This window comes from Zootoca vivipara, chromosome 5 (genome assembly GCF_963506605.1).
Source record: "Zootoca vivipara chromosome 5, rZooViv1.1, whole genome shotgun sequence".
Taxonomy (NCBI): Eukaryota; Metazoa; Chordata; class Lepidosauria; order Squamata; family Lacertidae; genus Zootoca; species Zootoca vivipara.
Genome location: NC_083280.1, coordinates 34,554,917 through 34,575,513, shown reverse-complemented (window position 1 = coordinate 34,575,513; position 20,597 = coordinate 34,554,917). Strand labels below are relative to the sequence as shown.

The following is a 20,597-nucleotide window of genomic DNA, read 5'->3' as shown; positions in this document are numbered from 1 at the left end:
GCGATGATTAAATATAGATTAATTACTGAGGGAGGGAAATGGGGGTAGGTACAACAACAAAACTATTACATGTGACATGAGAAGGGCACGAGGAACCAGAAGAGAATCTGGCAAGATATGTTTGAGTTTCTGAAGCTTATCACTTTGTGAGGAAGGGCTGGGTTTCCTCTTCGCACGGATGCTGCACAGTTATACTTCAGATAGTACTAATGCTATGGCACTTGCTTGCAGAGCTCCTGTTGAACTAGCCTCCTGAAAAGGAGGCTGCGCCCAATGGAACAAGTGTTGCTACCAGCTCTCAGATGAAATGCTTCCTATGGCAACCAGATGATCAAGGTGATGTTACACTGAACACTTCCTTGTGGGCACCTGGAGTCAGATAAGGCAGGTAATCATTTCTTTGTTTCTTTGTTTACATTTTGTTCCATTGGAGGCTCAGCAGATTTACAAACTATATTTCTCACATAACGGAATAATTGGGAATCTGTTTGCTACGGGTGCTTAAGAGTTGCTGGGAGACACCTATTTCCCCTTATAGAGCTACAATCCCCTGAGCTCCTTGGGAAGAGGCATTGATTGTTAAATAGGCGAATTTCAAAAAGTTAAAAAAACAGGGCACCCTGGAAGTTGTTGAGTTTTTTTTTATAAAAATGCAAAAAAAACCCCACAATTTTTCAGTTGGCTTGCCTAAGATCCAGGACAAAGCACCACCTCTGCCCTGGACATCAATTCCCCCTTTGAAATCCTGGGGAAACTCAGACGTATGGCAGCCCTATTGTTAAACCACCCTGGGAATTGTAGATCTGTATATAGTGAACAGGGTTCTTCTAATAATGCCCAGCCCCCTTAACATATCACAGCTCCCAGGATCCTTTTTCGGAAGCCCTGACTATGATAGGGCTATGATAGTGCTATGATAGGGCTTTGCTGTGGATGTGGTGCAGAAGCAGAGCTTAGTTTATTTTTGGGTTGCTATTTTGTTAAGTTCATTAATTTTGTTATTATTATTTATTATATTTTTCTATTTGTACGCATCCTCCATGTATTATTTAGTCAGCAACAGATGGGATTTTAAGAATATTCTTGCAGGCATTTACATGACAGCACATCCATGCAGCTCAACCCATAAGCGTTATGCTGCTAGGTTAAGATATTGGTACTATATATATTAATACTACAGGGAAGTCAGTCATGATATATAGATCTGAAAATAGGCTCTAAAGAAGCACATCAGGAAACTAGACAGAATGGGCACATATGAAGGTTTCAAACCAATATGTACCCATGTTTTAAAAGATGGCATAGATACATTGGTTTGAAACTGATATATACACTTGCATCGGGAATGATTGTGCCCATGGACAAAGCCAGGATTTTAGTTGAGGGGCAGGCCAGTTTTTTTAGGGGGGCAGAACCTTAGTTTGCTATGTATTTTTATTAAATTTTATTGATTGGAGGCAGCTGCCCCTCCCTGCCACCCCCCCACCCCCCGGCTACACCCATGATTGTGCCCCATATGTCCGGGAAACAATACTTTTTTTGGCGTCTAGTATTGTCCTACTCTGAGTCAGGGAGGTTAGGAAGCAGTGAAGTTGAACCAGGTGCTGTTGTTAAAACAATCAATCAAGCTTTAATGATCTCTGTGTTCCCTTTTTGCTACCTATTATTTTGTTTCTAAAAAATCTCTTTACAGAAACTTGTCATAATGGCAAACTGCAGTGAAATCAAGATGGATAAGAACGTAGTCACTTTTGAATATATTCTCTACAGCCCGGTCACTCTCTTCGGAGTCATATTTAATACAGTTGCCTTGTGGGTGTTCTGCTTGAAACTCGGCAAATGGACAGAGACCAGAGTTTACATGATCAGCTTAGTCCTGGCAGACTACACACTGCTCCTTACCTTACCATTCATCATGTTCTTTCACTACCATGAATGGCCCATTGATGCTTTTTGCTTTGCCGTGTTCGGAATCAGTTGCATGAACATGCCAATGAGCATGGGCGTCATCACGCTAATAGCGCTAGACCGGTACATTGCAATCAAACATCCTCTGAAAGCCAAAGTAATCAGGTCTCCACGGAAGGCAGCTCTTTTCTGCTTATTTGTTGGGCTCTGCTGTTTAGTTTATATGATCACACGCATCCAGTCATTCAAAATTAAAGAAGGAAATGTTTGTTTTTATTCACATTCTGATCCAAATGTGCCTCATGCCCTGATCAAACCTATTGTTTTCTTTTTCATGCCACTGCTCATATTGTTGTATTGTTCCATACAAGTCATTCGATGCCTCAGGAAGAAACGTAATGCTAGTCCTCATGAAGAAAAGCTAACCCAGAAAACCATCTGGGTGGTCTCAGTGAACTTGGTCACCTTCATTATATGCTTCCTGCCTTTCCATGTAAGCTTTCTGCTTAGTTATGTCATGAAGGCCGTCAGAGGAACGGAATGCGAGTTGCAGAATGTCATGCATACAACTTCATGCATAGCCAATCTAAATTGCTGCTTGGATGCCGTGTGCTATTATATGGTTACTAAGGAATTCCAGGAAGCTGCCACTCTCTTGCCTCCCTTTAACATCATGCAGTCCAGGTGCAAATTAACTCAAGATTTACAGCTGCAAAGTAAAGCACCTGAAATGGCACCATTACAAAGTTAAACACCTGAAATTACAAGGCCATTTTAAGAGGCATGTACTTTGGAGTGCTGTGTCCAGCCAATCAAAACCTCATATTTAGAACATTATGTCTAGAACATATTTAGAACATTATGTCAGATAAAGCTCAGCAGACAAAGCAAAGACAGTATAGAAACCAGGTATTGTGTTTATTTTAATATATACATTTTTATCTGATCTTGGTGCCCTGAATTGTCACCGATCAGTGTGTTGGTTTAAGGTCTCCTGTTGAAACATCAGATTATGCTCTTATTTAATGCCTTTCATTGAAATATGTCCCTATTGTATATCCAAGATGCTATTTTGTATATTGAAAACCTGCCTTTGTACTTTCCCAGTGATTTTAGTTTGAAGCTGATACAAACTACAATGCTTTGTAAATTTGTTTAAATAAATAAGTTAATATTATTATTTTTTAAAAAAATACTGGCTTTATTTCCAAACATTTTTGACAAAACATGTTCTTAAGGTGGTGGTATTTACTGCACTGTTTCATCCCTGATATAAATGAATGATGTCCTTAGTCTTACTTGAATGGTGGTGGTTTTAATTAGGACTTTCCCACTGTTTTGAGTTTTGTTTATGTGCTTGTCAGCGGATAATAGCATCAATCGCCGAGGACGTCTCCTGACAGCTTTGCTGATTGTGTCAAAGAGATTGCCCAGAGCTACAGGGAGAACCTGTAAGCACCAAATATATATACCGTATATATATATATGTGTGTGTGTGTGTGTGTGTGTGTGTGTGCGCGCGCGCGTGTGTGTGCGTGCTACTAATTTGCTAGAAGCATTGTTAATGTGAGTCACTCATATTTCTATATTTCCCCTGACAGGCCTGCTGGTAGTGGTGACATTTTAATACACTAGACTTCATCGTTCTCCTTAGTGTGAAATGAAGGCACACCAGAGCCCACAGGGTGCACAAATGGAGCATGCCTCAGGTCTAGCTGCTATTGTGTTACATCCTTTTGGATCATGCTGCATGTGGACTATAAAATTCAAATTCCATAAGGAGATGCAGAGCACATCACACCATGGTATATATACTGAAGGGAGAGATTTGCCAATTGTGTCATTGAGCTAAATTTGATCCTATCGTTTGCATTGCCTGCATTATATAATTCTGAGTGTATGGCTTAGCCCCCCCCCCCAATATTCCGTGGATGCTCTTCTTCTTAAAATGCTTTCCTCTTCGCCTCTCTGTGTGCCAAAGTGTAATGTAACAGTGAGACAGCTTGCTATCAAGGCCGAATGAGCTGACCTTGTCTGGAACACAGAATGAGAGGCAGAGAGGCTTATCAGCGGATGAGGCATTGTCAGCTTGATGCATAAACTACTCTTATTGAAGGCATTGCTGAGTCAGCATGTGTTTACAAGAAGAACCGGACACAGGAAGATCCATATATGTACTTGTAACCTATGACCCTCTTGCGTGCGCACACTTACAGAGTGGATGTCTGAGGAGGGTGGGAAGGAGCCCAAGAAGTGTATAAGAATCGTTGCAAATTTGTGTTTCTTTACTCTTGTCGTGAAGCTGATCACCAAAAGTCTCTTAAATTTAAAAATTAAATTCTTTCTCTGAATCCAACCCTCAGAGTCGTTATTGACTGTCTCTATCCCTGCCTGGGCGCAACTTAAGGACCCTTGTTAGCAAATAAGGCTACAATACAGCATAAGAAAGGAAGTTCATTCATTCATACAAACAAACAGGAAACTATAAGGGCTTCTCTCCAGTGGCGAACGGTGCCGCTTGGCTGCCCAGGGTGGCACATAGGCAGTCGGTCCTGGTGCGTGGGTCGTGATGTCACGACACGGCCTGATGCATGCATCATGACATCACGACGCACACGCCAGGACGGATTGCACATGTCCACACATGCCCAGTCCGTCCACAGCGATGCCTGGGTGGTGGTGGTGAAGGTGACGGTGCGCTCGGGCAGTGGCGGCAAGGGCGGCGGCGGCAAGGGCAGCGGTGTGCTCGCCTGGAGGAGGTGAGGGGCGGGCCAGGGGCCAGCGGCTGCGCCCGAGCTGCGCCCGCCAGACTGGAGCTGGGGCGGCCCGCCCCCTATGCCCCTCCCTTGCTACGCGCCTGCTTCTATCATAGTTCCCAAACATTTTCCCAATGCATCTGCCTTAAAAATTTATCTAATGATACTAACCTCATCATTAAACCTGCTGATAAAGGAGGGGAGATTGTCGTAATGAATAGACAGAATTATATGGATTAGGTTACTCGCCAACTTTCTGATTCTCGATTTTATGTTAAAATTACTAAAGATCCTACCGACTCTATAACCACCCTTTTAAAAACTGTGTTGCACCATGCATACACCATGGGTTTCATTGATAAACACACATTTGAATTTCTTCTGCCACCTTATCCCCACATACCTAGTTACAGGTAGGTAGCCATGTTGGTCTGACGCAGTCAAAACAAAATAAAAAAAGTCCTTCCAGTAGCACCTTAGAGACCAACTAAGTTTGTCATAGGTATGAGCATGCACACTTCTTCAGATACACTGAAACAGCAGTCACCTACATAAGGGTCTGGTGACTTCTGTTTCAGTGTATCTGAAGAAGTGTGCATGCACACAAAAGCTCATACCTATGACAAACTTAGTTGGTCTCTAAGGTGCTACTAGTTTCTACTGTTTACCTAAGATTCATAAGAATTTAAGGTCTCCCCCAGGTAGACCAATAGTTTTGGGTTCTGGTTCCATTCCCAAACATTTTCCTTAAGCGATGTTGACTTTGAACAGGTTCCTCCACTCCTCACTGGCACAACACAGATTTACGAAAAAGAGGAGAAGTTGTAATTGTGGCTCATGTAACCTTCTAGTGATGTGAGAAGTCACTGGAAGTCAGCACCAGGGAGAAGCCATGGGCATTGGAGTACATAAGGCAGGGGTGTCTAAACTTTTTTCAAAGAGGGTCAGATTTGATGAAGTGAAGGGCCGTGAGGGCCAACCAAAGGGATGACCAATGTTGTTGAGCTTTTTTTTTTGCAATTTTACCCTAATGTTGTTTACATTTTTTTGAGATTGAAGTTGTTGAGCTTTGAGATCTCTGGGTCTGCACACGCAAATGATAAATAGATGATAGATAGATCTTGCCCAGAAAAGCTAGGAAAGTATCTAAAATGATCTAAAAAGTGTTGATAAACTAGCTGATGTGTATGTTCCCATGGCATCTGTCTAAATGTAAAGGGTTCACAATTAAATTGTACTTGTCAGTCACAAAATTCTTCACTGTGAATTAGCATCAGATAAAATGGAGGATGGAGTTAGCAACAGATGCCAGGGCAGATGCCTGTATTATAACAGTATATTTTAATCAGCTGGAAGTATGCATATTTTTCTACTTCGGAGGAGGATGGGGAGGGAAGGTAAGCCTACTGTTGCGTACAGCAGACGTTTTTCAAAACTGTTGCAGTGAAATTCTTCTGTCAAGAAAAAGACACCTGTATATGCTTCTCTAGGGGACACTGAGCTAAAACAAGGACAGAGAAGTCCTGTTGCTCGTAGGACAATGAAAACTATAAAGTTACTTCGAAATAAGTGATTGGCCTCTATCCAGAGATTGTGCTTGAATCCCATTTAAAAAACAACAACCCACAGATAATTCCTACATGAATATAAAGTGCAAACTATTACAATAAAGCAAAGGGATTATATGGCTATTGACTGGAATTTATGGGTGCTATTCATCTAGGTTTTACTCAGATAAGGTTAATGAAAATTCATGAACATGCCCATAGCTGCCAAGTCTCCCGTCTTCCCCGGGAAACCCCCGTTTTTCCGGCTGTCTCCAGCCGAAAAAACGGATTTTTTTGTTTTCCCCCGGTTTATTCTGGCGCGACGGCCATTTTGGAACTGGGCGGAGCATGCTCAGAAGCAACTTTTGATGCTGCTCTGCCCAGTTCCAAAATGGCTGCAGTGCAACTTCTGGTGCGGCGGCCATTTTGGAACTGGGCACAGCAGCATCAAAAGTCACTTCTGAGCATGCTCCGCCCAGTTCCAAAATGGCGGCAGCGCTACTTCCGGTATGCTACTTTCGGTCCGATCCCTTATTTTTCAGAGAGGAACTTGGCAGGTATGCATGCTTAAGTTTGTCTAGTATATATTTTGGGAAGTCTGTTATGCATTTGGACACATCACAAGATATCATAACCAAATTTTGTTCTTCTATTGTATGACAATTTATTATGGTATCCCAGATTAAGTCCTGTTGAAATCAACAGGACAAGTTCATCACAACAAATAACTCCCACTGCATTTTAATGGTGGCTTTCTCGAGATATAATGGGACTTTTCTCCAGAAGTGGTGGTGGAGCTTTAGCAAGATGAGTTCCAGGGTTGTGATACAGCCATTGGGAACACTTTCCTTTCATTGTGTTTAATTTGGTAGGCTATTGCTGTAGGCAAGCATCCCTGTTTGGTTGATCTGAAGAATGAAGAAGAAACGTAAGTGTGGATGAAGTCCCTAAAGTATATAGTCTAAATGGATGTAGCGCTGAAGCCATTTGGAATGTTATAGCTCAGGGCCGGGGGGGGGGGGGAGTGGACTGCAAACAGAAGACAAGAGAGAGCCAGTGCAAACATTTGATAAAGATGCAACGATGGGAACAGAGTGTCACATTCTGCAAAAGCACACACACACACACACACAAATGAGGCTTGGGACTGGTGGGAGTCCTTCTAGATTTTAAACAAAAGGGCATGACTAAGAATTTGACTGGCTTGCATTTTCCATATACAGTCGTACCTTGGTTTTCAAACAGCTCAGTTCTCAAACGTTTTGGATCCCGAACGCCGCAAACCCAGAAGTGACTGTTCCGGTTTGCAAACTATTTTTGGAAGCCAAATGTCCGACGGGGCTTCCGTGGCTTCCAATTGGCTGCAGGAACTTCCTGCAGCCAATCCGAAGCCATGCTTTGGTTACTGGACGTTTTGGAAGTCGAATGAACTTCCGGAATGGATTCCGTTCGACTTCCAAGGTATGACTGTACTGTTGTTAATGAATTTGCACAAATGAGTGTCCCTGCTGCTTAGAAAGAAAAGCCAAAGAGACCCAGCTTGCCTATTTCTTATAATTTGGAGAGGGCGTCATATTTAAAAATACAATGCAATTAGCAGCACATCACAATGCAGCCCACATAGGTGAAACTGCCAGGCCTTGACTAGCTAGAACCTTACAATGTATGGCTCCAGCTATACAATTGCACTAGAGAGAAATCTAGCTCTAGACGTCCAGTGACACTTTACTATAGAGTTTTAGAACAGAATCATAGGATTCTGCCGAGACCCAGGTCCGGGTGGAGGAAGGCCACCGACGGGCCCCGCACCTGAGCGCCCTCGCCTCCCGCCATGGCCGCGCCGCCGGTGCCGGCCCCTCTGCGCACGGTGGAGGGGTGGCGACCCTCAACCGTCGCTCTGAGATGACGGTGCTCAGGTGCGGGGCCCGTCGGTGGCCTTCCTCCACCCGGACCTGGGTCTCGGCAGTGCCATGGTCACGTCGACGGTGTCGGCCCCTCTGCGCACAGCGGAGGGGTGGCCGAAGCAGCGCCTGTCTCTCGGGGCGGTGGAGGAAGGCAGGAAACCCCGAGCCTGCTCAGCGGGGAGGTAGCGCTGTCCCCGCTCGTGGGGAAAAGGAAGGGGTTTGAGCCAGGCGCCGTGCAGGGCAGGCGCATGCTAGGAGTTCGTCCTCAGGCGCTGGCAGTGAGGCTCCCTCTCTCGTCGCCTGAGGAGGAGGAGGGAGAAGCCGCCACGACGACGGAGGCGACACTTGCCGGCTAAGGGAGTTTGTGAGAAGCCGACAGAGCCGCCCTTTGCAATGGCGAGAGCGGCGGAGAAGCGAAGGGACGAGGGGTTGGGGGGTTCCGCTGCCTCCGGGGCTCCTGACCGCGTCCGTCTTTTCTCTCTCCCGGCAGCCTGGCCCCAATCCCAGCGTCACCAACGTGGGCGCCACCGGAGCCGGGCCTTCGCTCCAATGCCTTCGCGGAGCCATAGGAAGGCTTCCGTGGCTGCAGCCCAGTTGCGGAAGCGCTCCCATGGCTCCGCAAAGGCATCAGAGTGAAGGCCCGGCTCCGGTGCCTCCGCGGAGGCTGGACCTTCGCTCTGATGCCTTCGCGGAGCCATGGGAGTGCTTCCGTGACTGGGCTGCGGCCATGGAAGTGCTCCCATGGCTCCACGAAGGCCCGGAGCGAAGGCCCGGCCTCCAGAAGGCATCGGAAACCTCGGTTTACTTAGTTCCGGTTTACAATCGTTTGTAAACCGAAAATTCGTAAACCGAGGTGTTCGTAAACCGAGGTTCCACTGTATGTTGGAAGCCACCCAGAATGGCTGGGGCAACTCAGTCAGATGGATGGGGTATAAAGAATTATTATTATTATTATTATTATTATTATTATTATTATTATTTCCCTGTTTTCATTAGAGAAATATTGGGGTGTGTGCAATTGCAACTTTACTCAGTTGGGGAATGAATGAATGAATGAATGAATGAACAGAGAGCGGAGGGAGTCTATCATTCCCCACTCTCAATTTATTTATTTATTTTCCGCACCTGCTCACACTGCAGGTTTTCCTTCCCTACTTCCTTCCTTTTAGGAAGTCATGGGCCGTCCCACAACCTTCCCAGAGTCCAGCAAGCAGCCCTCTGCCTTGCAGCCCTCTGTGGTTCCGGGGGTTCCTGATTTTGTGCGATTTTGCCTTTGTATGCAGACCGGAACCAAACTCTATGTAAGTGCCAGGCCCCCTGCATTTGAGTGCTAAGCCTGCTTTAGGCTTACACAAAGGCTTACACACATCCAGAGGAACAAGTCCAGATCAATCCCTGGTATTTGGGAGTAAGATAAAATAAACAAGTCCCACTGGAATTAATTATTTTACATGCAGCTGAAGCAATAAATATGTATGCACTGGCAAAAGGCAAAAAAATAATAAATGTCTGTGTCCTAAGCATCTGATAGCAACATTTTGGTTTCAACAAATTATACTTCTGTTTCACAAAGTAATGTGGTTAGTTGAAATGGGCATTGTTCATAAGAGGACCTTGGGCTTGTCATGAATTATATTGTTTAATTTATGTATTCACTGGATTAAATCGGCAGTTACATAGAATATGGGGTGTTTGGAATTTAATTGGATTATCTACTGATATAATTACATTTGCTGATTATAAATGATGGTAAAAAACAGTCTTAGGAATATTATAAATACCATATTGAGGAAGAATTTAATGATCACAGGTAGCCCTTATATAGTTATGACATTAGTTGTTAATTTTCTTCTTTGACTGTGTTCTATTACTTCTTTTCATTTTTTATTGTTTATCCTTATTTTAATAATAAAAGTGGCAAATGTAAGAACTGCTATGTAGAACTGTAGAACAGTGCATCAGACACAGTACATTTTGATTGCTTCCGAAATCAATTCCTGAATTCCCGAGTAAGAAATAAAAAACAGTGAAGTTGCTTTCCTTTCTTTGGAAATAGTCTTACCAGTCTGGTTTGCTGTATCTTTTTTCAAATGGGTATACAGTATGCATCTCTCAAGGTAACATTGAAACAAGACTGAGGTAGTGCTAACCTTGAACAAAAACATTCCTTACCCTATATGGCTTAGAGTTTTCACTTGGGGAGATAAATGGATATGGCTGATAATGGAAAGGCACCTACTGTTGAATATTATTGTTATTATTTTAAGAGCTCCCAGAGCAGATAAATGACACAATAAGCACTGACCAGTTACTTGGGTCACAGATAAATGGATTGAGAGTAACTATTTTCCTGCAAAATACCATTGATACTTCCCTTTTAAAAAAGCTTCCTCGTGAAGCAATCAAAACATCTATCTTCAATGACATTGCTCTGCCTTGTGGAATCCAAAAAAAGGAGAGTCCACTTTCCTCCATTTTCTGTGAACCCTTCTCACCAAAAAGCTACATTTCTGACAGGTAATCTAATTCCCTGTTTTCCCTGTTACAGCCAATGGCTGTCATTTGTCATATGAATCAAAATTATTCTGTTTTCAAGAAGAAGAAGAGTTTGTATTTGATATCCCGCTTTATCACTACCCGAAGGAGTCTCAAAGCGGCTAACAATCTCCTTTCCCCTCCTCCCCCACAACAGACACCCTGTGAGGTGGGTGGGGCTGAGAGACTTCAGAGAAGTGTGACTAGCCCAAGGTCACCCAGCAGCTGCATGTGGAGGAGCGGAGACACGAACCCGGTTCCCCAGATTACGAGTCTACCGCTCTTAACCACTACACCACACTGGCTCTCAGATGTAAAGACCATGCAGTTGGAATTAAGTGACTTAAATTACAGAACAAAGAAGAGCCCACTGTGTTCCCACTGTGGTCAAAATGCAGAACACAAGCACAGTAACACTCTCTCCACTTGTGATTCCCAACAACCAGTATTCATCACTGCCCTAGAATATCCTGTACCCAAGTTGTTCAGGGTTTGTATATTAATGCAATACCCTTGATCAGGCTTCCTCAACCTCGGCCCTCCAGGTGTTTTGAGACTACAATTCCCATCATCCTTGACCACTGGTACTGCTAGCTAGGATCATGGGAGTTGTAGGCCAAAAACATCTGGAGGGCCGAGGTTGAGGAAGCCTGTCCTTGACCCTGGCTGGGCATCACATTGGCACCCAGTGCAGATCTTTCAGCAGAGGTGTCACATGCTATCAGCCATCTCTCCCCATCATCAGTCTAGATACTGCATTCTGCATTAACTGGAGCTTCTGACCCAAGGGCAGCTCCAGTTCAATGTCACTAATGCATGGGCTATACTGACTATCATGATCCGAAGTTGGCCATAGCTGGCATACAAGACAAAGGTGATAAAAGAGCTGGGTCTCTAATAACAAAGATGGATCACAAGGATTTTCTTTGAAATTGAGGGACACAAGAGAAAGGAACAGTTGATGTTCCGTCTTTTATTGGGTTGTACAGCTTGTGGCTTCATCCTGTAATAATATGATCCATCATCCTCATGCCTAGAAACTCTGTGGAAACAACCCTTTGCTTTCAATAGCTTTCTATTTCCTCACAATAATGTATGGCAAATATAAGATGTGGTGTTTAGCTTGTATCTGCACTGTATTATTTAGACGACATCTCCTAAAACACAGAGAAGTTCAGGGATGCTGAAGACTAAACAGTATATTTATCTCCAATGTGCTTTAAGAAGAAAGCCATCTGCAGTCATTGTTCAAAGTTGCACGAGAAACAGCAGTAAAATAAAATAGCCACTGCAAGAAAGCAATTTATACATGGAAGTATTTGTACATGTTTAAGGGGCCCCTTTACCTTTACCTTTAATGACCTCTTTAGCGATGCAGGTGGCACTGTGGGTTAAACCACAGAACCTAGGGCTTGCCGATCAGAAGGTCGGCAGTTCGAATCCCTGCGACGGAGTGAGCTCCCGTTGAGCTCCTGCTCCTGCCAACCTAGCAGTTCGAAAGCACGTCAAAGTGCAAGTAGATAGGTACCACTCCGGCTGGAAGGTACCGTAAATGGAGTTTCCATGCGCTGCTCTGGTTTGCCAGAAGTGGCTTAGTCATGCTGGCCACATGACCCGGAAGCTGTACGCCGGCTCCCTGGGCCAATAATGCAAGATGAGCGCTGCAACCCCAGAGTCGTCCGCGACTGGACCTAATGGTCAGGAGTCCCTTTACCTTTACCTTTACCTCTTTGGATCAAGAATGTAATGATTAAATCTCTGCTATGTAAACCTCATGAGAAGCCAAGGTTAGCCTGTACCCACAGCTCTCTGCTATTAGTCCTTGCAACACCAGCAAATATTAGCAAATCAGCACCATTACTAGATATTAAAATATTCAGTGCCAACATAGATGTGGTGCATATTATGCATTTGTGGGGGAAGTGTTATACTGGAATATATTTGGAATATGTGTTTATTAAATGGAAAGTTCAGCTAAAAGTAACTCAGAATATTTCCTTGCTCGTGGATTAATTTGAAACTCTGGGAGGAAGCAAACACGGTTTTTACAACATTACCTTCAAGCCTTGTTGTTAGACTGGAGAGCCTGCGATTGCTACAAAAGGATAACTGCACTGTTGTTAATACAACTGACAGCCTAACCTGCTCATTATGTCTTTATGGATGTTGGTATGATCAAAAAAACAACTTGCATATACTGTACATAAGTTTTGTGCTTTACAGATCTTGACAGGAAGCCAAAAAGTCAGGGGACTTTTTCATAAAGGAAAACCGCCCAATTATGTTATGTTCCTCAACAGGGCATTCTGTGGAGATACGACAGTTGATAAACAATGATAGTGTTACTCTGAATAAACCAGTTCACAACTGAGTAATCAAAATGATAGTGAATATATATATTTTCTTCTATCTTTCGCTGTCAAAAATACTGTAAACAGCTTAATCTGTGAATATTTCTGCCATGATTCTTTAGCTACTCCTGGTTCAACATGGAAATGCACTACATGTGAGTGAACAAGGCTATATTGTGTCCTTAGGCTTATACTATAGATCAGTTGGCACAGAACTGGTGCAGAATCTGGATGTTGAGTCAGATATATCTCACTCCAGAAGTCCACATTCTATTTATCAGCTAGAATTCAGGAGGCTAGATAAGAATGGAAAACAGAAAAAGTTCTGGTTATTTTTAAAAAAAGAGGCTGAGGAGAATCTGTAGATAATCTGTAAACATACAGATTCTACATGAATCTCCCATATAAATTGCTGAAAATTCATCTTTGTGTTTTGTGAGTAGAAGGTGAAGGTGAATACATCATATTAAACATAGATGTTCAGACTGGACATTGTTTCTAATATTCAAAGCAGCAACATTTATTTGCTCATTAAATTTTTATCCTGTTCTTCCTCCCAAAGGACCCCAGGGTGGCAAAGAATATGAGATGGGGGGAAAAATAAACACACATTTAAATCAACTTTCAAACATCTCAAAAGGAATTCCAATAATGATGCAGAATGGGATAGTTCTCAGCTTAAAAGAAGAAGGTCTACAGTGGCCACACTGTCCTGTTTTAATGTATGCCACCTTGAAGTCCTTGGAGAAAAAGTGGGATATAAATTAAATAAATAAATGTTCATTTGGGACCATTTTATACTGCTTTGGAGGCTGATTTTGCCTCCTTTCATCTGAAGTGATGAACTATTGATGTTGCGAAGTAGTTGTCATCTGAATAATCTGAATGCTCTGCAACATGAGCTCCTTCTGGCAATTTCATTGTTGGAATGGCTTCCTGCAAATTTGCAGAAAGGTAAAAAGGTAAAGGACCCCTGGACCGCTACGTCCAGTTGAATTCAACTATGGGGTGTGGCTTTCATCTCTGCTTTCAGGCCGAGGAAGCTGGCATTTGTCTGCAGACAGCATTCCGGGTCATGTTGTCAGCATGACTAAACCGCTTCTGGCACAACGGGACACCGTGATGGAAACTAGAGCGCACGGAAATGGAATTTACCTTCCTATCACAGCAGTACCTATTTATCTACTTGCACTGGTATGCTTTTGAACTGTTAGATTGGCAGGAGTTGGGACAAAGCAATGGGAGCTCACCCATCGCGTGGATTCGAACTGCCGATCTTATAATCGGCAACCCCAAGAGGCTCAGTGGTTTAGACTACAGTGCCACCCACGTCCGATATGAACTTACAGAGTAACTTGTTGATCAACCAAACTATTCAGCCCCCAGAGTGGCATGTGGTGAAGCACACCATGTTCAAAACATCCAAATATCCACGAGGCATGAAAGCTGATGTTGCACTCAGCGTGCTGCTTCTCATGAGATCAACTTACAAAAACGCTGGATGCTCTGAGAGTGTCAGTGCCAAATATGATCTTGACCAAATAAAATGATGGCAACTAGCAGAGCAGTTGGTGGTTTTTGCTGCATACAATCCAAGGAAAGTCTATACTGAAGAAAAATGGAAGATTCCCAGAAACATAATTCTCGCCCTTTTACTTCAGTGCTGTATGAAAGTGTCTGAACTGTAACTCTCATGTTGTTGTTTTTTGCCCATTAAAACTTACATGAAGGGAAAGAAAGTCTAGCCAACCAACTGAGTTGTTTTCTTTTAAGAACTCCAAAAGTGTCTGCTTCTTTAGTTAGAAAGTTACTGCTCATGTTTGTACAAAGTCTGTCATACATTTCAAAGCCACATTCTTGGCATTTCCCTGGAGCTCCTATACCTCCTTGACTACTCACTGTTCCATTTCCTTGTCATGACGGAGCCATGATGTTCTCAGCCGACAAGATAAGTGGGTTGTCAAAGGAGCAGGACTTCATTATGTAATGTTGGATTTTCATAGTTTGAAATACTGGGCTAAATGGTCAGACTGTGTCAGTGAGTGCCTCTCCTTCACAGCCACCATTTCTTATTTGGGAGTGGTTATTTAGAAAATTGTGAATTGTGGTGCTGGAGGAGACTCTTGAGAGTCCCATGGACTGCAAGAAGATCAAGCCTATCAATTCTGAAGGAAATCAGCCCTGAGTGCTCACTGGAAGGACAGATCGTGAAGCTGAGGCTTCAATACTTTGGCCACATCATGAGAAGTGAAGACTCCCTGGAAAAGACCCTGATGTTGGGAAAGTTTGAGGGCACAAGGAGAAGGGGACGACAGAGGACGAGATGGTTGGACAGTGTTCTCGAAGCTACCAACATGAGTCTGACCAAACTGCGGGAGGCAGTGCAAGACAGGAGTGCTTGGCGTGCTATGGTCCATGGGGTCACGAAGAGTCGGACATGACTAAACGACTAAACAACAACAACAATTTAGAAAATGCAGGTGGCGCTGTGGGTTAAACCTCAGAGCCTAGGGCTTGCCGATCAGGAGGTTGGCGGTTCGAATCCCTGCGACGGGGTGAGCTCCTGTTGCTCGGTCCCAGCTCCTGCCAACCTAGCAGTTCAAAAGCACATCAAAGTGCAAGTAGATAAATAGGTGGGAAGGTATACGGCGTTTCCGTGTGCTGCTCTGGTTCACCAGAAGCGGCTTTGCCATGCTGGCCACATGACCCGGAAGCTGGACGCCAGCTCCCTCGGCCAATAACACGAGATGAGTGCCACAACCCCAGAGTCGGTCACGACTGGACCTAATGGTCAGGGGTCCCTTTACCGTTACCTTTATTTAGAAAACAGTTCCCATTATTGCCAGCTATTGTTATCAATCCTTTCCCTATACCGCAGTGAGTTTTTATTTACCTGTTTGTTCAAAAATATGTAGATGACCGGATTGTAGACCGTGCTACTCTTTGCGAGGATGGAAGGAATGATGCTGGCAGGGGCAGTAACTAGGCCGGGCTTCCCGAATGTCGCTATCAGGGCCACAGTGCCATAAGGTAGCCAGCAGAGAAGAAAGCAAATGACCATCACAACCACCATGATCAGCACCCGTTGCTCTCTGGTTTGTGCCATCCCTTTGGTGACTCCGCTCACCTGAAATAAAAGAAGCACATTGGATGATGTCCCGCTAGAGCAGAATGAAAACAGCCATAGACTCATAGAATTGTAGAGTGGGAAGGGATTCCAGGGCTCATCTAGTCCAACCCCCTGCAATGCAGGAATCTCAGTGAAAGTCCAAGTGAGCCACCTTCAAAAAGCCTTGTTGACACTCCTTACAACTGTCCTTACACATGTACAACAGTTTGTTTGGAAGAATGTACCCTGTGCAGCTCAAGTACATTGGTACCTTGGTTCTCAAACGCCTTGGTACTCAAAAGCCTTGGTTCCCAAATGCCTAAAACCTGGAAGTGTTCTGGTTTTCACACATTTTTTGGAAGCAGAATGTCCAATGCGGCTGTCAGCTATTGTTTCCGGGGCACCTGCACCAGTCAGAAGTTGCGCCTTGGTTTTTGAACATTTCAGAAGTCAAATGGACTTCCGAAACGGATTAAGTTTGGCGCTTTTGTTTTTGCTATTTCCTTTGCATTTTTGTTTTTGAGGCTTTTTTGGTTAATTTGTGTTTGTGACTGTGTTCAGCTACTGATTGATTGATTGATTGATTGATTGTGTGACTGCAGAAATGGATAAAATCCAAACAACAACTATCATCAGTGCAGGTAAGAATTTTTTTATTTTTTATTTTATCCTCTACAATACTTTCTGATTTATTTTATAGTACAGTACATTGATGATTGCTTTCATTTTATGGATCAATGGTCTCGATAGATAGTAAAATTTGTGTTAAATTGCTGTTTTAGGGGTTGTTTTTAAAAGTCTGGAACGGATGAATCCGTTTTGCATTACTTTCTGTGGGAAAGCGCGCCTGGGTTTTGGAACGCTTTGGTTTTGGAACGGACTACCGGAACGGATTAAGTTTGGGAACCAAGGTACCACTGTACTGTGTTTGTATAAACAGGGAGTTGTTATGGACCCCCAATACCACACTGAATTTGGTGTTTGCAGCAAAAAGCAAAAGAACTAAAGTAAACATGGTGCTTAAGTAAGCAGAAAGGCTTGAACCTCTCCACCCAACCCAGCACCCTGATTAGGATTCACATTGCCCTCTCCATAGGCATCAGATCCATCATTTTGTCAGTAGGGAGGGGTAATCACTTCTGTTCAGCCAATGTGCATAGATCAGCTAAGGAGCATGAGTGTACATGTGTCTTGTATGTGAGATGGAGTGGGTGGGGTGCCCTCACTAGCACTAGTCTTCGGCCCTCAGTAGGTTGGCCAAGAGTGATGCTGTGGATGCTGGTCTTTTAGGGAAAATGGGGCACTGCCCCACCAACCTCAGCCTGTCCTCAGCCCCTTCCACCTACCTGCCCACCTTGTTGCTTACAATCAATCATGGGGTGGTTATGGGCTCTGGCTCCACCTACTGTTGGTCTTCCTGCCTTCTGCCCTACCATTCTCAATGATCAGCAGCCACCACTGGCCTTTGGGCCAAAAACAAGTTTAGCCACCCCTGACTTGGAGGCAAATCTTGTATATCAAGACATAATAGTGAGCCATAACAGTGAATGTGATCTTGTACCATCTGCTATTCCCTGTCATGTCAATTTCCTGCCAACGGGGGGGGGGATCAGACTTTGAGAAGCAAAGACCTTGCAAATACATTACAATTTACCCAGTTGGTATTATCACAGCTAAACAGTCCCTAGCAAATATTGGATGTTTGAACTCCAGCTGCTCTGAAATGGTGTTTGTTATCTGATCATTTTTTTAAAAAAATAAAAATTCAACATGATCCCAGCATACGCTTTCCATCACAATTGGCCCAACAGTGCAAGAGACATTGGAACCACAGATTAATTTAATAACTCTCATAATTTAAATAAAAGCTTTATTTTCTGGTTTTTTTTTTGTTTTTGGTTATAGAGCACAGAGGCCTTGCTGCAACAGCTTTAAAGCTGTGACAATTATTAACTCAATTAGGCTGGCTTTCTATGTCTGGCGGGCCAGAGTATAATTTGCAGCTAACATTATTTGGAAGTGAGAGTAATACTTTTTCTTAAAAATACACCTCTGTTACAACACATAAATGTATACATCAGCATATATACTAATAGCAAACTCAGTCTCCAAAGGCATTTCCTCACGTAGCCAAAGCAACACCATTCACACACAAGAGGGGCATATTGGCATGCTTGGGGTTTGCTGAAGGACAACAAAATATTAAGGGGAGAAAGATTTTAATGGATGGAGGCGGCCCCCCAAACCCCAACAAAGACGATGTGTTGTCAGTGGACTTGGAATGCTGAATTACCATTTAGGGAGAAAAACAGAAAACCACGGATTGGGGTGTTTGAGGAATGGGCACTGCTGGATGGCTAGAACCCTGAACAGGAACACTATGGACTGCAGCATTTCACACACAAAGTATATATATGATACTGTACATCAGAGAAAACCAGAAGGAAGAAGAGGAAGCTGGAGGCCATGTGAGACGGTTGCAATTTATTTATTTTTATTACATTCATATCCCACTTCTCTTCTAAAAGAGCTCAAGGTGGCATGCGTGGTTCTTTCCGCACTTCTTCCCTATAGCTTACCCTCACAACAATCCTGTGAGGCAGGCCCAAAGTCAACTAATGACTGTGTGGGGACCTGAACCCGAGTCTATCAGGTCCTAATCTGATTCTCTTAACGACTACAACATATTGAAACTAACGGGGCAGCCGTCTTAATCTCATTTTTAACAGAGGTCTATGAACTGGACGGTATAACTGTGGACAGTAGGAAAACACACCAGACCCCCAGTCTTGCTTTTAATCTAAGGTTGTTGCTAATCTGAAGGAGCAAATTCATTACTGAAACAAAAAGGCATTTTTACTTCACTTTTACCATTTTCAGAACAAAATGAAGGGAACAGTAAAATGTGAAAATCACTTTCTTCCTGAAGAATCAGTTAAAATGTTGTTGCCTTCAGGAAGGAAGTTATGGGAACATTCAAGCAAGTTTATAGGGTTTATTTATTTATCTCACCCATGTTCCTTGCGGAAGATCACCTCAGGGCCCACTGCTGCTGGAATTTTCTGCTCCTCCCTCCACAGGGCCATTTTGTGACCAGCTGCCCTGTGAGAAGGATCCTGACGACATTTTAAATGTTGATACTGATACTGTTTGCTGTGATGCTTTTCTTTAATGTTCTTTTTTTTACTTGTAAACAGCCTTGGAAGGATTTATATCTGGCTATAAATAATTGTAACGAATGCAGTAATTACTCCAACTATGCTTCCAAAGTAGTAAAAAAGAACTGTTGTTTTCAGCTTTTTGAATAATTGAAGACTGCTAACAAAATCATTACATTTTCTAATGAAGCCATTACTTTCTAATGAAGCCAAAATGGTTTGCTGCTTCAGTGTCCCAAATGGTTAGAGAAGTTTCTTGAAAAATCTGGCCCATTGGCCACAAATTTAGGCAATATAATCAGTTTTAACAATGCTAAGAAGGTAGTGATTGAACGGCTTTCACATTAGTGCCAGGCAAACAAAAAATTTTCCTTGCTTTTCAGCAAAAGGTAATTTGCAATTTCTTGTCCCCAAAAGGCAGAGCCCTTAATTTCCTTCATTAGAGTTGCTGTCCATGCACTGCTTCTTTCAAGGTGGCAACATATGCAATGGGAAGATACTGGTTGTCAGACTCAAAGCCCAAACACAGTTATGTATGGCATTTAGATGGGAGAAACCCATTGCAAAGTGGTTGGAGGGAGAAGAGGAAGGAATGGTCAAGTAACACAACTGAAAGGAAATAAGGAATAAAAAAATTATATGGTGTTAACAATGTGGTTCCTTCTGCTGAGGGGTGGGGTGGAGAATCTGTTGCATCACTTAAATATTGCAGATAGAGCTCAGAGGGGAAAGAAACCTGATAATATTCTACTAAATAAAATAATATAAGCAGTGTATAATTTGAGGAGAAAGGAATGAGAGACTTTGTCTTTCCTCCCCCCCCAAATATATTTATTGATTTTATAAAACTGAGAAAAAAACATATAAAACACAAAAATACAGAAATACAAAAAAGCACATAGAACACAAAAGTACAAAAGAAAAAACAAAAAACAAAATTTATCACTCATGTATCCTAACATTGTTGACTTCCTCAAGTCCCTCCTTTCTGCTTTTCATTGTATATCATCCTTAATAATTTCTATATCATACTTCAATCATCTTATTATTAACTAACAAATTTCTATATCATATTTCAATCATCTTATTTTTACCTTAACTAACAAAAATTCACCTCATATGAATTCTTTAACAACATTCAATTCTTCTTTTATCCTTATATCTAAATCTTAATATACTACAATACCTCTACAAATCCTCCTCTACAACCTCCCGGTACTTCCAAATCTTATCTTAAACATTTCCAATATTGCAATTATTTCTTAAATAAACTTTAAATTTCTTCCAATCTTCTTCCACCGACTCTTCCCTCTGGTCACGAAGTCTCCC

General features: G+C 42.9%; 2 protein-coding genes across 2 annotated transcripts in view; one reads left to right on the top strand and one right to left on the bottom strand.

Moving 5' to 3' along the window:
• The window catches only part of LOC118093904 (vertebrate ancient opsin-like), an 89,309-nt gene that overhangs the window by 18,491 nt on the left and 50,221 nt on the right, over positions 1-20,597 (bottom strand). The window contains exon 3 of the mRNA XM_035133750.1: positions 15,895-16,128. Coding sequence (XP_034989641.1) covers positions 15,895-16,128 — 234 coding nt within the window. The remainder of the gene's footprint in view (positions 1-15,894; positions 16,129-20,597) is intronic.
• Positions 1,706-2,659, top strand: LOC132592115 (G-protein coupled receptor 35-like). Its single transcript, XM_060274208.1, has one exon. It carries the CDS (start codon positions 1,706-1,708, stop codon positions 2,657-2,659), a length of 954 nt encoding a protein of 317 aa, XP_060130191.1.